The 12,667-nt window shown below is 45.0% G+C and overlaps 1 protein-coding gene across 2 annotated transcripts; it reads left to right on the top strand.

The window, feature by feature from the left end:
• Nucleotides 1-4,902: 4,902 nt before the first annotated feature.
• On the top strand, nucleotides 4,903-12,297 carry VIP (vasoactive intestinal peptide). 2 transcript variants are annotated; one of them, XM_055810635.1, is made up of 7 exons: nucleotides 4,903-5,150; nucleotides 5,576-5,697; nucleotides 7,326-7,466; nucleotides 7,871-7,975; nucleotides 9,507-9,626; nucleotides 10,299-10,408; nucleotides 12,009-12,297. In XM_055810635.1, the coding sequence occupies exons 2-7, from the start codon at nucleotides 5,585-5,587 to the stop codon at nucleotides 12,029-12,031; spliced, it is 612 nt and encodes a 203-aa protein (XP_055666610.1). In that variant the 5' UTR covers nucleotides 4,903-5,150; nucleotides 5,576-5,584; the 3' UTR covers nucleotides 12,032-12,297. The 2 variants fall into 2 exon arrangements, with proteins under 2 accessions (XP_055666610.1, XP_055666609.1); XM_055810634.1 differs by lacking the exon at nucleotides 7,871-7,975 and having other exon boundaries at nucleotides 4,915-5,150.
• The last annotated feature ends 370 nt before the right edge of the window (nucleotides 12,298-12,667 follow it).

The following is a 12,667-nucleotide window of genomic DNA, read 5'->3' as shown; positions in this document are numbered from 1 at the left end:
CAGATGGAAATGAAGCAGTAGTTTGAACACATACCAAACAGCATAAACAACTAGAGAAAAAAATGTCCATCCCAAACTGTTTCGGAATCTTTGAGAGAAGCTATGATTGCTCTTTGGGGTGAGGGAGCAGGTTTTATGAAAACATGGAACTAAACTACAAGTAATAGTTTTCCTAGATGGCATCACAGACAAGGGGAAAAGACCCTTCGGAGTACCACTGGAGTCAGTAGCTCTCCTGCACACCTTTTGCTCATCATGGTATTTGCTGGGAAGTTTTAATCAAGTGTGTCTATGTAAATGACATGTCAGGACATAGTAATGGAAGAGGCGGAAGAGTGGTTGGGAGTCATGAGCATAATCCAAATGTTTCAGTGATTTTGAAAACTGATTTTGAAAATTGTTAACCCACACAGAGTCATAATGCAAAGGTACTACCTGGAATAGGTGGAACGTACAAATGCTGTACATAGTAGACATGTTTGTTAATACAATGTACTTGTTGGAGGAGTTTACTCCAGTTAATGGCTCTGCTCTGAGGATCCTCACTCATGACCTGAAAGCAGGGCTCAGGAAGGGCAAAAGAGGAAATGAGGGCTCCACTGTTCTACCTGCGTGACTGCCCCCCCAGCCTGGGAACTGAGGAGACAACCATTCTTCTGCTGGATGTTTCTGCTGCAAGAGGCAAGTCATGTGTTTTCAACTGCAAAATATTTGTCTGTTGTTTATTCTGTTTACCATCACATTTCTGAGTCTGCAGAACTGACTCAGGCTAAAGGTATGACGGAACAGGGACTGTGCTGTTGAAATAAAACTTACCTAAAAGAATGAACTGATGGTTTTCTCCTCATTACTCCTGAGAAGCATTCAGAGGGAGTTGCAAAGAGCTGGAACAAGTTTCAGCAAGTGACGCCATCAAATTTTTCAAACCAGGTGATATTGAGGAATATGAATGTTTATGCATGAATGGGACCCAGCAATGCAACAGGGTGCTGAGAGCGGAAACTGGAGATTATGCTAATCATGCCATTAAAGGATTAGAGAAGGACAGGTTAGTTTATCACTTTTTATTTGTATTTTTTACTCTTCATATAGAGTTCCTTGACATTTCTTCTGTTATCTGTTTTGTGGAAGTTGTAAAAGCTGTTCTGTTGGCTGCTGAATGATAGTGCTCCATCAATCTGCTCTATAAGCTCTAAAAACTCATGGATCAATGTGATATGGCTATGGGATCAAAGGCAGAGTTTCTGAACTCATCTACAGGAACATGAGCTGTAATGCACAAGGGAGATTCTGCAGACCCAATGATTCGTGAGGCACAGCTCATAAGTCAGTAGAAGTTTTCTTTTCTGATATAATATGCAAGTCCTAAAACAACTCTTATTATTTTTCTTTTTTTTCCCCAAAAAATAAAACTATATTTCTATTCCTGATGTAGCTTCTCTTTAAAAAATACAATTACATAAATCTAGTAAATGCCAAGCAGGTCCTCCATGGAACTAAGCAGATTTTTCTCATCTAAGTATTCGACTTTAAGAAGCTTTTTAGTCCATTAGTTTCAGCACAGTAATCAAATCTAACTAACAAATCTGAAAACTAAATTTTTTTCCCCCAGATGATGTAGCTATTTTAGGTAGCACTTGATTTATTTATATGTATCACACAAGTTTGTATACAAGTGGCGAGATAAACTTTCAGGCCAACTTCTGCTCAATCTTGTTTAATTGGTTTTCCATCATTCCCAAATATTGCCATTTTATGATTATAAACTTTTTTTTTTCCTAAGTGGAACATAAAAGAAAATAAAGCAAGACTGCAGCGTAACCAAAAGATATTTGATAACATAAACCAAAGATAAAAGGTTCAGTAAATGTTGGACTGCTATGCATCAGGATTCCTGCAACAGCCACTGCAAAATATTTGACTTCCCAAGGGTTTCTTCTGTCTAATTATTACCCTGTTCAAGCTCCCAAGCACTATTTTTTTCCAAGTAACACTTTTCTGAAAAGGTAGAGTCTCTGTCAGTAGAAGACAGCAAGAGTTATCATCCAGGAAGGGCCCATCTGCCTAGATCTTAAAGGACTCACTTAGGTCTCCTACAGAAAAGGGGCTTTTCTCCATCTTTTTATAATTATTTTCTTTTTAATTAATTGCTCTTGTCAAAACATCTCCAAATGATGTCGCAATAATACTTTATGTAAGCTTCAGGGGGGAAAAAATGTTGGAAAAGATAGAATTTGGATTGCCTTCTCAGTCATCCCCAAACAACCTCCCTCAATGAAAACCCTCTTGAGAAGTTAGAGGAAGGGCTAAGGAGAAAGGGAGATGTAACATTTCTTCTTTAGTTTATCCTGATTCAAGAGGCAGAGACAGTGGGTGTAGCGGGGTGTTGAAGGGAAATGCTGCAATTGTTAGTGCAATTGAAAAGTGCTTGGGACATCTGGGGTCAATTAAAAGCTCCACTGGAGATTTCCTGGATAAACAAGGGGAATCCACTTGATCTCCCTGTGACTCAGTTTCTTGTCTATAGAATAGGGAAAATAGATGGTATTGTACGACTAGATGCACTGAAGATTGCTCAGCTCACTAAAGGAACTGTAGAGAGTTTTTTTCAGTAATAGTGCCACCCCTGAAGAGGTTCTGAGGCCATTTTAGCCAGCCCTACAGCGTGTCACTCCCTCGTCCAGTCTAGCATATTACCTGTGAAAAGGGGAGCAAAGTTACAGTAGACCAGAGTTACCTGCTATGATATGGTGTGGTGTGGCATGGCGTGGCGTGGCGTGGCGTGGCACGGCACGGCACAGTACGGTACGGTACGGTACGGTACGGTATGGTATGGTATGGTATGGTATGGCATGGTATGGTAAAAACCTACTGATTTTCTAGTGATTCTCAAAAAATTTTGGCAGTGCAGCCTATATACATTTCCTCACAGCATGCAGCCACCCATACAGCACATACATAGCAACTGACAAGAGACTTGTTTTTCACATATCCCTGAGATTCAGCCGGCGGCTCCCCTCCTCCCTCCAGGGACGGCATCCCGCAGGACCCCTGCGAGACCCCCCGCGGCTGCGCCACCCCGGGCACGCCGGAGGGAACTTGTCCTTCGCTCCCCGGCCCCTGCTGCCGGTCGCGCTCGGGCTCTGCCCCGGGCGGGCGCTGAGGAGCGGGGTCGCGGCGCTGCGGCCCCCCAAGCCAGGCGCTGGCCGCGGGCTGCCCGCGCCCCCCGGCCCGGGAGCCGCCTTCCCCCCGCCGCCCCAGGCCGGGGGCTGGGCATCCGCAGCCTTCGCAGCGCCCCAGCCGCGCGCCTTCACGCCCCCCGGGGGATGGGTTTCTCCTCCTCTCTCTTCTTCCCAGCACTGGGGTGAACGCGTCCCTTGAAGTCCCCAAGCCGTGCATCCCGCACGGCGTCTGCCCGCCCTAGCTGGGAGATTTCTGCGGGGTGCGGGGGGTATGGTGCTATTGATGCTCATCTCGCCGTTCCAGAGCAGAATTGCTTCTTCGACCTCTAGTTATGTAGTAACAAGGGGAAAATTTCCTGAAATTAGACTACTGCAGGAACTCTGGTTTTAGTCAAAGCTGTCATCCGAGAAACAAATTTCCAGGCATTTTTAATCTAATTCACTTAATTTTTATGTAACTGAATTAGAAAATGTGATTAAGCATCGCAGAATCTTCGGCATTGAGCCTGCCTAACCTTTAGTGAAACATGAAACAGAGAAACTTATTAGAAGTAAGAAGAAATGGCGAAATCGTCTGTATGGATTTGGTACAATCGTTACTTACTGAGTAGGAGGATTAGAGGCACAAATCTCAAGGGGGTGGGGGGTGGGGGTGGGAAGGAGAAAAAAGAAAAGAGGATGATGACCTTTTCAGCTGAAATTCGTGCCTCGATTCTTTGGCAGGCACTGATTGTTTCAGGGCAGGCACAGGACAGGCACCGTGCGGGACCGGAGCCGTGCGGGCAGGAGCGGCCCTGCCCCGCCGGCGGGTCCCGCACCCGCCTGCTCCGCGTTTCCCTCCCCGCTGCCCGCAGATCTCCCCGCGGCAGCCGAAATTCCAAGGAGCAAATCGAAGGCTTGAAACTATCCCATTCTCCCTTGGTGAGGCAGTGACTCCAGCCCCGAGGTCCGGGCTAGAGACACAGCAAAAGGGAGAGCTGACCCCTCTCGCCGCGCTCCCTGCGTGCCCGCGCTGGCATCAGCGGAACGGCGGCTGCAAGCAGCCACGGTGCTTGGGTGCACCTTGGGGTGCTTGGATGTGGGGCCCGATCCGTTTACCACGAACACGCACAGTTGAAACGAAAAAGCAAAAGTCGGGTAAACACCCCGCCGCCTGCTAAATAAAGCCCGTGGGAAGGCTTTGGGGTTAAGCCCAGCTCCCTGCAGGACGGCCCCTGCGCGCCCGGGCGCTGCGGCTTCTGCCAGCGGCGGCCCCCGGGGGGGCGACCCCGGCAGGGGCGGGCGTGTGCCGGGACGGAGGGGGACCGGCTCAGCATGAACACACCGGCGAAAGGCTGGGGAAAGTAGTAACCCCGGTGCCGGGGGGGGGGGCTCCGCAGGGAAGCAGTTGGTGCGGGAGCGAAGGGCCCCGGGGGGTGCAGGCGCTTCCCCTCCCGGCCGCCGCGGGTGCGGGAAGGGGTGCGCGGAGCGGTGTGCCCGCCGCGGTCTCCGCTGGCCGCCTGCTCTCCCGCTTCGCCAGGCGGCATCACGCGGCCGGACAGGGCCCTGCTTCCCGCAAAACTAACTCATTAATATAAATCACATAATGGGGGGGGGGGGGGGGGGGGCTGTGCTGGGAAGAGATAGAGTGCGCGGCTGCTCATGAGTTAAATGTAAGTCCCTGACTGTCCTGAGCAAAGCGGCCATCCCCTTGGGAAGGGTGACGTCTCCCCAGTAACGTGATTGCTTCTTCGGAAGCAGAAACGTGTAAACGCTATAAAACGCGGCGGCGCGGTGGGCAGCTCAGAGCGTGCGGCGAGACGGAGCTCTCCCCTTCTTCCCTCTCCTCCTCCTCCTCAGCCGCCGCCGCCCCGGCAGCCGCGCAGCGGGGCAGGGCGCAGGCCCCCAGCAGCGCTCCGCCGTTCCGCTCCGCCGTTCCGCACCGCACCGCGCCCGCCCGCTCAGCATCACCGACGGACTCGCGGCTCCGTGAGTAACTTTCCCTCCGCCGCAGCGGCAACTTCCCAGCGGATGAGGAGGGTGTCCCGCTCCCGTCCTCCTCCTCCCCGCTCCCGGACCTGCGGGGAAAGCGCCCCGGCCGTCGGGTCGCGGGGAGCGGGCCAGACCGCCCGGGGCGGTCGGGGGGGACCCTTCCCTTTTACCGCTTAAAGAATGTGTGTGTTTTTTAAGGTCGCTGAACCCCGGGCGCCGCTGCCCCGCCGCACCGGGCCGGGCGTCGCCTTCGGGGAGCCAGCTCTCGCTGGCCGCCGGCAGCTCGCCCGCCACGGGGACCCCGCTGCCGGCGGCGTCTTTCGGGGCCGGGGCCGGGGGTTGCGGCTGAAGCTCCGGTGCCCCAGTGCAGGGCCGGGCGGTGCGGCGGGTCGGTGGGTGACGCTGCGCTCTTCCCTCCGCAGGTGGCGGCCATGGAGCACCGCGGCGCCTCCCCGCTCCTCCTCGCCCTCGCCCTCCTCAGCGCCCTCTGCTGGCGGGCGCGGGCGCTGCCCCAGCGGGGGGCCGCCTTCCCCCCCGTCCCCCGGTAAGGGCCGCGCTCCGCGCCGCGCTGCGCTCCGTTCCGCGCCCCGCCGGGGCTCGCCCTCCGCGGGGAGGTCGAGGGGGCTGCGGGAAGCGCCACCCTTCCACCAGGCACCCGGCGCGGCACTCCCTGTCGGGGCGCTGCCTCTGCAGCTGCCGGGCGCGCACCTCCGCGCCGAAGCTTCGGAGGAGGGTGCCCGGCCAAGCGCCGGCGGTGCCCGCCCCGCCGCAGCCCCCCGGGCCGCCCCCAGCCGTGCTGCCTTCGGGCCGGGGGCCGCCAGCGCCGGGCGTGTGCGCGGCGCGCAGGGTGCGCGTTCGAACGTGCTCCTGAGCACGATGCGTGCCCCTGGAACGGCCCCGGCTTTTCTTGTGGGAAAATTCCTCAGTGTCCGAAGTTGGGCTATTTGAACGCATCCTCCAAAACAGCGGAGACATACCCAGGCAAAATCGAACATATTAAGAATTCCTAAATCTTGAGTTGAGGGGACATGGTCCGTATGGACTGACGTGTGGGTTCGAAGCTGCATGCCTTGATGGTTGAAGTTGTTATTAGTTGTCTAACCAAATTAAACCAGGTGGCGGAAAGGTACATTCTACGTTTAGGTAAGAGACACAAAGTGTAAAAAGACCCATGAAAACCAGAATAGCAAAACAGCATAGTGACTGATTTTCAACAGGAGTGACTTGAGTCAGCTTATTTTACACAACAAGTTTCCCTTTTTTAACCAGACAGAAGTCTTCCATGCCTCAGATATATAAGTAGTACTAATAGTTATAACACTGTAGAATTACAAGGACAGTAGACTATCCTGGTTTTGGTGTGTGATTTTTGCACATTACCATACTCGGGCTTACTATAGCGATGGGAGCCCGTTGTCTGCTGTAGAATGTAAGAGCAGCTAGAAGAAACATTGGATGCCAAACTACTGCTCTGCAGTCAAATGGCCCTGGGTAAAATATGATACTTCATAAGAAACAGCAGTTTACAAAAATGTGAAATAACTGTAAATTGGTTTCTACAGAGCATTACCGTGATACATTTTAAAAGATTAAATGCGAACCTTTTTTAACTTGCAACTCACAAATTATTTTAAATGTGAGTGAATAAATACACGTAGAGATACATGACTGCACTTCACATTTAGTTTGAAGTTCTTGAGAGTGTATTTACTTCTTTTAGAGAAGGCCTAAGAACTATTTCATACTGCATTTCAAAGCACGTTTTAAGTCTTAATTGGAAGGTAAGTACTTAACAGGAAGTGTTTTCACTTTGCGTGGGTGGAGGCTGGTAATTCCATCCATTGTTTATATAAAATATAAAGTTATGAAAAGCTCTGTGTTGTCACTTGAACTGTAATTGCCATACATTACGCACTGTTCACTGGAATAAATTCTGTGCAATGACAACGTATATCTAGAAAATATGTGTTAGAGAGAAGGATCCGTTATGTTGATTATCACTGAGCATGGATTATACCTGAAAGTGATTTTTGTTTTATCCAGACTGCTTTAAAATGCCTTATGGATTAAAGTAGGTAGATGTGCATTTTAACACAAACCAAAATGTACACTGCAGTGAAGTGTTGCATGTCCTCAGCTAAGTGTGCTTCACACGGTTTTCTTCTCCAACAGATTGGGAAACAGAATGCCATTTGATGGAGCCAGTGAATCTGACCATGTCCACGGGTCATTAAAGTCTGAATCAGACATTTTGCAGAACACACTACCTGAAAATGAGAAATTCTATTTTGATCTGTCCAGAATTATTGATAGGTGAGTTTCTTTATTATCACAAGTACAAATGATGATGCACTACTCGAATTATGCCAAAAGACATCACATTTTCAAACTGAGAAATAGGAAATGAAGACTCAGTTACAGAAATAAACAACAAACCACACTGGTTGTCTGGCTGAATACTGGTAGCAGTAGGAATGTCTGCAGAAATGTTGATTCATCATGTCAGAATAGCAATGCAATTCATTTACTTCCCAAGAAGGGCTAAAAAGTATATTGTGAAAGCCTGGATGTTTTTATGGAAACATGGACATTGTTTTAAGCTTAATGTAGTATATATAATACATAACTTAAGGAAAGCAGTATGTTTACAAAATGAACGTTATCAAAATTATATGAACCCAGGTTGTATTGTAGAGTTTATTTATTGTCCATTTCAGAAATGCAAGGCATGCTGATGGAATTTTCACCAGTGTCTACAGCCATCTTTTGGCTAAACTTGCTGTGAAGAGATATCTGCATTCGCTTATTAGAAAACGAGTTAGGTGAGGTGACACTTACATTAGGTAGTTTTTTCCTAGCTGGCTTCATTGGCAATTTTTCACTCTTCCATACCTTAGTTCTCATTTTTGCAATTTAGAGTTAACAAAACCAAAGCTAATATAATGACGGGGGAGCTGAAAATCCTATATAACAACTTAGTAGTATTTGTTTCTAAATGAATGTTACTATTTATTCCTGATACAGCTGTGAGGGGTAGAGCAACAGACACTGTACATAGCACTGATAATAAATACTGGTAATATTATAATGACTATCACTCCAATTTGCTATTTTTTTCTCTGGTAGTGTTTTTCCTAGCTTGCTGGATAAATGGCAAAAGTAAATACAAAATGATTGATTACTCAGTACTTACAAAAGAACAGGGGAATGCTCAATGAAATTAGGAAATGATTGGTTTACAGTGAAAACAAAAAGGAATGATTTTTTTCTACCATATAACATATTGCCAGATGTTGGGGAGAGTATTACAGAAGGATTTGAAAAAGAATGAAGCAAATCCATAGCCAAGGAATCTGGCTGCAACTTCCAGACCAGGACGCTCATAAACTAATGATGGTAGAATGCTGGGAAGGATCACTGAATACTTCCCTTGTTTTTATATCCCTAAGCAGCAGCTACTGGGCACTCTTGGGAATGGAATAGTAGAATACTTTGGGCTGACCTGATATGACAGTTTCTTTGAGTGCCTACTTCATATGCTCAAAATCTGAGTGAAATTTAGGTCCTGCATTTGTGTCAGTGCTAGCTTTGTCCCAGAACATAAAGTGCCAGTTTCTCATACGCTATAAACTAACATAAATCATTTAAAGCAGAATACACTGAGGCATCCCAGGATCAGCATGAAAAATAGGCCTCCAAGTTTGGATTTCACAAGGTGTGTTTCATTTCCTGATACCTCCTTAAAACAAGCATTTGTAGCTATGTATGTGATGCTACACTCTCACAGAGGCAGGCTCTGTCCTCACTGAGTTCAATATGAACAGTGACCAGGTCCTTTAAGATCTTACTGTGACTTAAGACAGTCTGCACCTTGGCATTGTACTAAAATATATGTACTCAAGTGATAGAAATCAGAATAAAGTCAGTCCATCAAAAAGAGTAACCTGGGCTATGAGAACAGACAGGAGGGAGTCATGAAATCCACATTCAGCCATTTGATCCTGCAGGATTTCTGGGACGGGGACTCTAGAAATCATTGAGTATGGATCCTAATTGCATGGGCCATGACGAAGCTGAGCAGGAGAAAGAAATCAGTGAAGGTGTGCCCAAAAAGACTGAACCAATCCTTAGAATTTGATCCTTGTTACTAAAATGTGAAGTAAGCAATAGAAGCAGCAGCTTCTTTTCAACAGAAGAAAGATCCAAAGTCATAGCACAAAATGAAAGCTGAAATAAAAATTTGATTTTATTTAGCTAATCAACATTGTAAAGTTTGCTTCACTCATTTAATGGTATCTTCTTTTAAACAGATATAGCCTATTAATTTTTTCTTTGTAATTGTTGTATTGCCAGCTCCCAGGACAGTCCTGTCAAACGCCACTCTGACGCTGTCTTCACTGACAACTACAGCCGCTTTCGAAAGCAAATGGCTGTGAAGAAATACTTAAACTCAGTTTTAACTGGAAAAAGAAGGTACTACAAGAAAGCATATATATATAGTTTCCTTACTTGTATGGTATTAAGACAGAAAAGATTTATACCCACGTAGGCAGAGAGGACAACCAAAAGGCAGTGAACATTAAGGACTTTATAATGTAGTTTATAACATGGTTTTCAAGTACAGACATTTTCTTCCAGACTGGAACAGACACTACAATCAGATTAGAATAAAAGAATAAAGAGGAGACAGCATCTGGCAATTTTAAAAAGCTTCTGACAGATTCTTAATTTATTTATTTAATTATTTATTTAAAAGCCTCTTAAGGAAAAATGCGCAGAGCTATGGAACATGAACAACAATTTTATTTTTTGAAAAAATGCACTATTTGTTGAAAATTTGCCTGTAAGTAAACACATAAAATGAAAATTTAGAAGTCCCAGAAAGACCATTTGTCCTAATCATTATAGGTGAGAAGTGCCAGCATATGTTTTTGTAGAGCTTATATTCTGTTTGTTTATTCACTCATTTAGACAACTCCTTTTAAATATTATGTCTCCTCACGCATTAAACATGCTATTTCATGTGATTTCTAACACTTTGGGATAAATTTAAGAAAATGTGCAATAGCTAGTTAGAAGCAGGCTTTACTTGCTTGTTTGCTATTTCTTCTGAGAGCAATAAAACTCATTTCTGATCCACAACAGCCAGGAAGAGCTAAACCCCGCCAAACTTCGAGATGAAGCAGAACTTCTTGAACCTTCCTTTTCAGAAAACTATGATTCTGTAGATGATCTGCTGAGCCATGTCCCATCTGGTATGCCCAGATTTCTTTCCTCTTGTTATCTGTTACTTGTCTTGACCCATAAAATGAGATTATTTATACAAGAAGTGTGGCCTATCAGAAAAGCAGAATCATCTAGGAAAGAGCCATATTCCATGAAATACTGCATGTTTCTGTAGGGTTGTGTCTGAATATAGTAATGATTTTAATAACAATAATTAAGTTATCCCATGATTGCTGTTATTGAAAATTCCTAATTAAATGGCACTGTTAATAATGCACCTAGCTCACTTGGGTGTTTCAACTTGTGTGCACTACAGCATAAACCCAGAATTGACTCATTTTTAATTACAAAGATTATTATTTCTTCAGAGAAAAAACTCAAGGATTTTTTTTTTAATTAAAAAAAAAAAAAAAGCCTCACATTTAGTTTAACATCTGTTTCACTGGAAGGGAGTTGCCCCTGGAGCTAAGAGGATCAGCAACATGAACGCTAAACATTAAGAAAGCACTTGACTCTCACCTAAGGTGTGCCACAGAGGGGCTGTCTGACATGCAAATATTGCAGTTACTGTTTTCCCTGTGGCTGCTACTATTTTTCTAAAACCATTCGCAAATATGTTTCTTTGGTTTACTGAAATGTAAACCCTTCTACATCACAGCACTTGAAGGGACATAAAATTGAAAGGGTAACATAGAATTGAATTGGGCTTGGTATTCTCGAAAGTGTATTATGGAATTGATAATAGGATGGGTTTTGGCAATCAGCTGTCTCTCAACTACAAGTGAAAAAAAAAAGGCTACTCTTGAAGATAACATCAGCGGAGGGTGTGTGGGGGTGTGTGTATAAAAAAACCAAACAAACAAACCCAAACCACCAAAAAAAAAAGACATTTCCTCAAACTGTTATTTCCTATTTCCTTCCAAGACTGAAAGGAAACATTCTTTTCTTCTCCACAAACAAGGCAATTCCTCTAAAGTTCCCAAAGATTAGAAAGCACATAAACTGCTTATGCCTCAAGGAACAATACGATTTGTAAGTGATGATTCTGGAAATAAATGATGATCTTCCTAGACAAGATTATTGCAAAAATATCTGCTCCTGGATTTTGCACCTGCTGGAGCTTCTGATGTTGATTGAGAGAGAGTAGTGGTGCAGCGGGTTGTAGGTGTCTTCCTGGAAACATTTTCAGTCCTTACCTTTTTTTATGGACTGTCCTGATGATCAGGGTCTCCTTCCAGGTGAATCGCCTACTCACCATTGACTGTTACTGGTCATTTATTTTATTGCAGTGCCCCAGTGGCTGATACAGTGTGTATTGAGCAACCTGAATTCATGTATCCACTTCAAGGTTACAGTTGTTTTCAAAGTGATCTGTCAGGGCTGTAGGCCAACGTGCAGTCACATTTTTGCCTAATCCTTCAACGTTTTGTCTTCATCTTACAACCCTGTCTGCTGGCTGTAATGCCCACCGATGTCATCTGAATAGTTCCATCTCATGCTTGTCATCCCAAGTACAGTAAATGTTTTATATCAAGGGTTACTTTTTGTCTGCTGTCTGCTTTTATACACCTCATGATGCAACTGCTTACGAAAATTATTTTTAAAACATAATTCTCCCTTGTTTTTCAGGGCCTCTGAAGGACACCTGGTAAAGTCTATGACAAGAACAAGCTATTTTTGAGTTCTACATAGTATTTCAAAGAGATGACTTTAGTCGTCAAACCAGAACAAATATGTTGTGAAGTGAAAGTTGTGATATATTTGTTTCTTATGTAATAAAACTTGATATTTACATTGTAAATATTACTCTAGAGTTCTCTACTAAAAGCTGTACATATGGATGCCAGTTTAACTCATGAGAAGTCTGTGAGTCCATATGCTGTAAATCCTTTACTTCAATAAATTCATTTGAAAATGAGTGTGCAGCTGGAAAGAGCCCATCATTACTAGTTGATTGGCTTATTTTAGGTGTGGTTACAACTTCAGATAAGCCTGTATCATGATAGAGATACATTTCCAGGTAGCTTCATAAATGTAAAAACATGAGGAAAAGAATGTGCAAAGTGTGTAAAACTGTGTTACAAAGATCTCTCTGAAGGTTATTGCCAAGCAGAAGGGAATGATTTTCTAGCTCTTTAGCAAGTAACTAGAGAAAATGCAAAAGCATTGAAAATTATGTGACCTCTAACAGCATCTTTCCTTCCTATTCACATTTTTAATATTTCGCAATATACAAATTATATGAAGACCAGAATTGTATCCTTTATTTTCAGTTGTAGTTTGGATGC

This window comes from Falco peregrinus, chromosome 7, assembly GCF_023634155.1.
Source record: "Falco peregrinus isolate bFalPer1 chromosome 7, bFalPer1.pri, whole genome shotgun sequence".
Taxonomy (NCBI): Eukaryota; Metazoa; Chordata; class Aves; order Falconiformes; family Falconidae; genus Falco; species Falco peregrinus.
Note: the sequence above shows the minus strand (reverse complement) of the source record. Positions and strands in the feature narration are given on the sequence as shown.

Excerpts from the sequence above, each read along its gene's own strand:
- VIP (XM_055810635.1), top strand. The coding sequence starts at position 5,585 with ATGGAGCACCGCGGCGCCTCCCCGCTCCTCCTCGCCCTCGCCCTCCTC. Across the intron at positions 5,698-7,325 it reads GCCTTCCCCCCCGTCCCCCG|ATTGGGAAACAGAATGCCAT; the intron begins GTAAGGGCCGCG and ends CTTCTCCAACAG. Across the intron at positions 7,467-7,870 it reads CTGTCCAGAATTATTGATAG|AAATGCAAGGCATGCTGATG; the intron begins GTGAGTTTCTTT and ends TGTCCATTTCAG.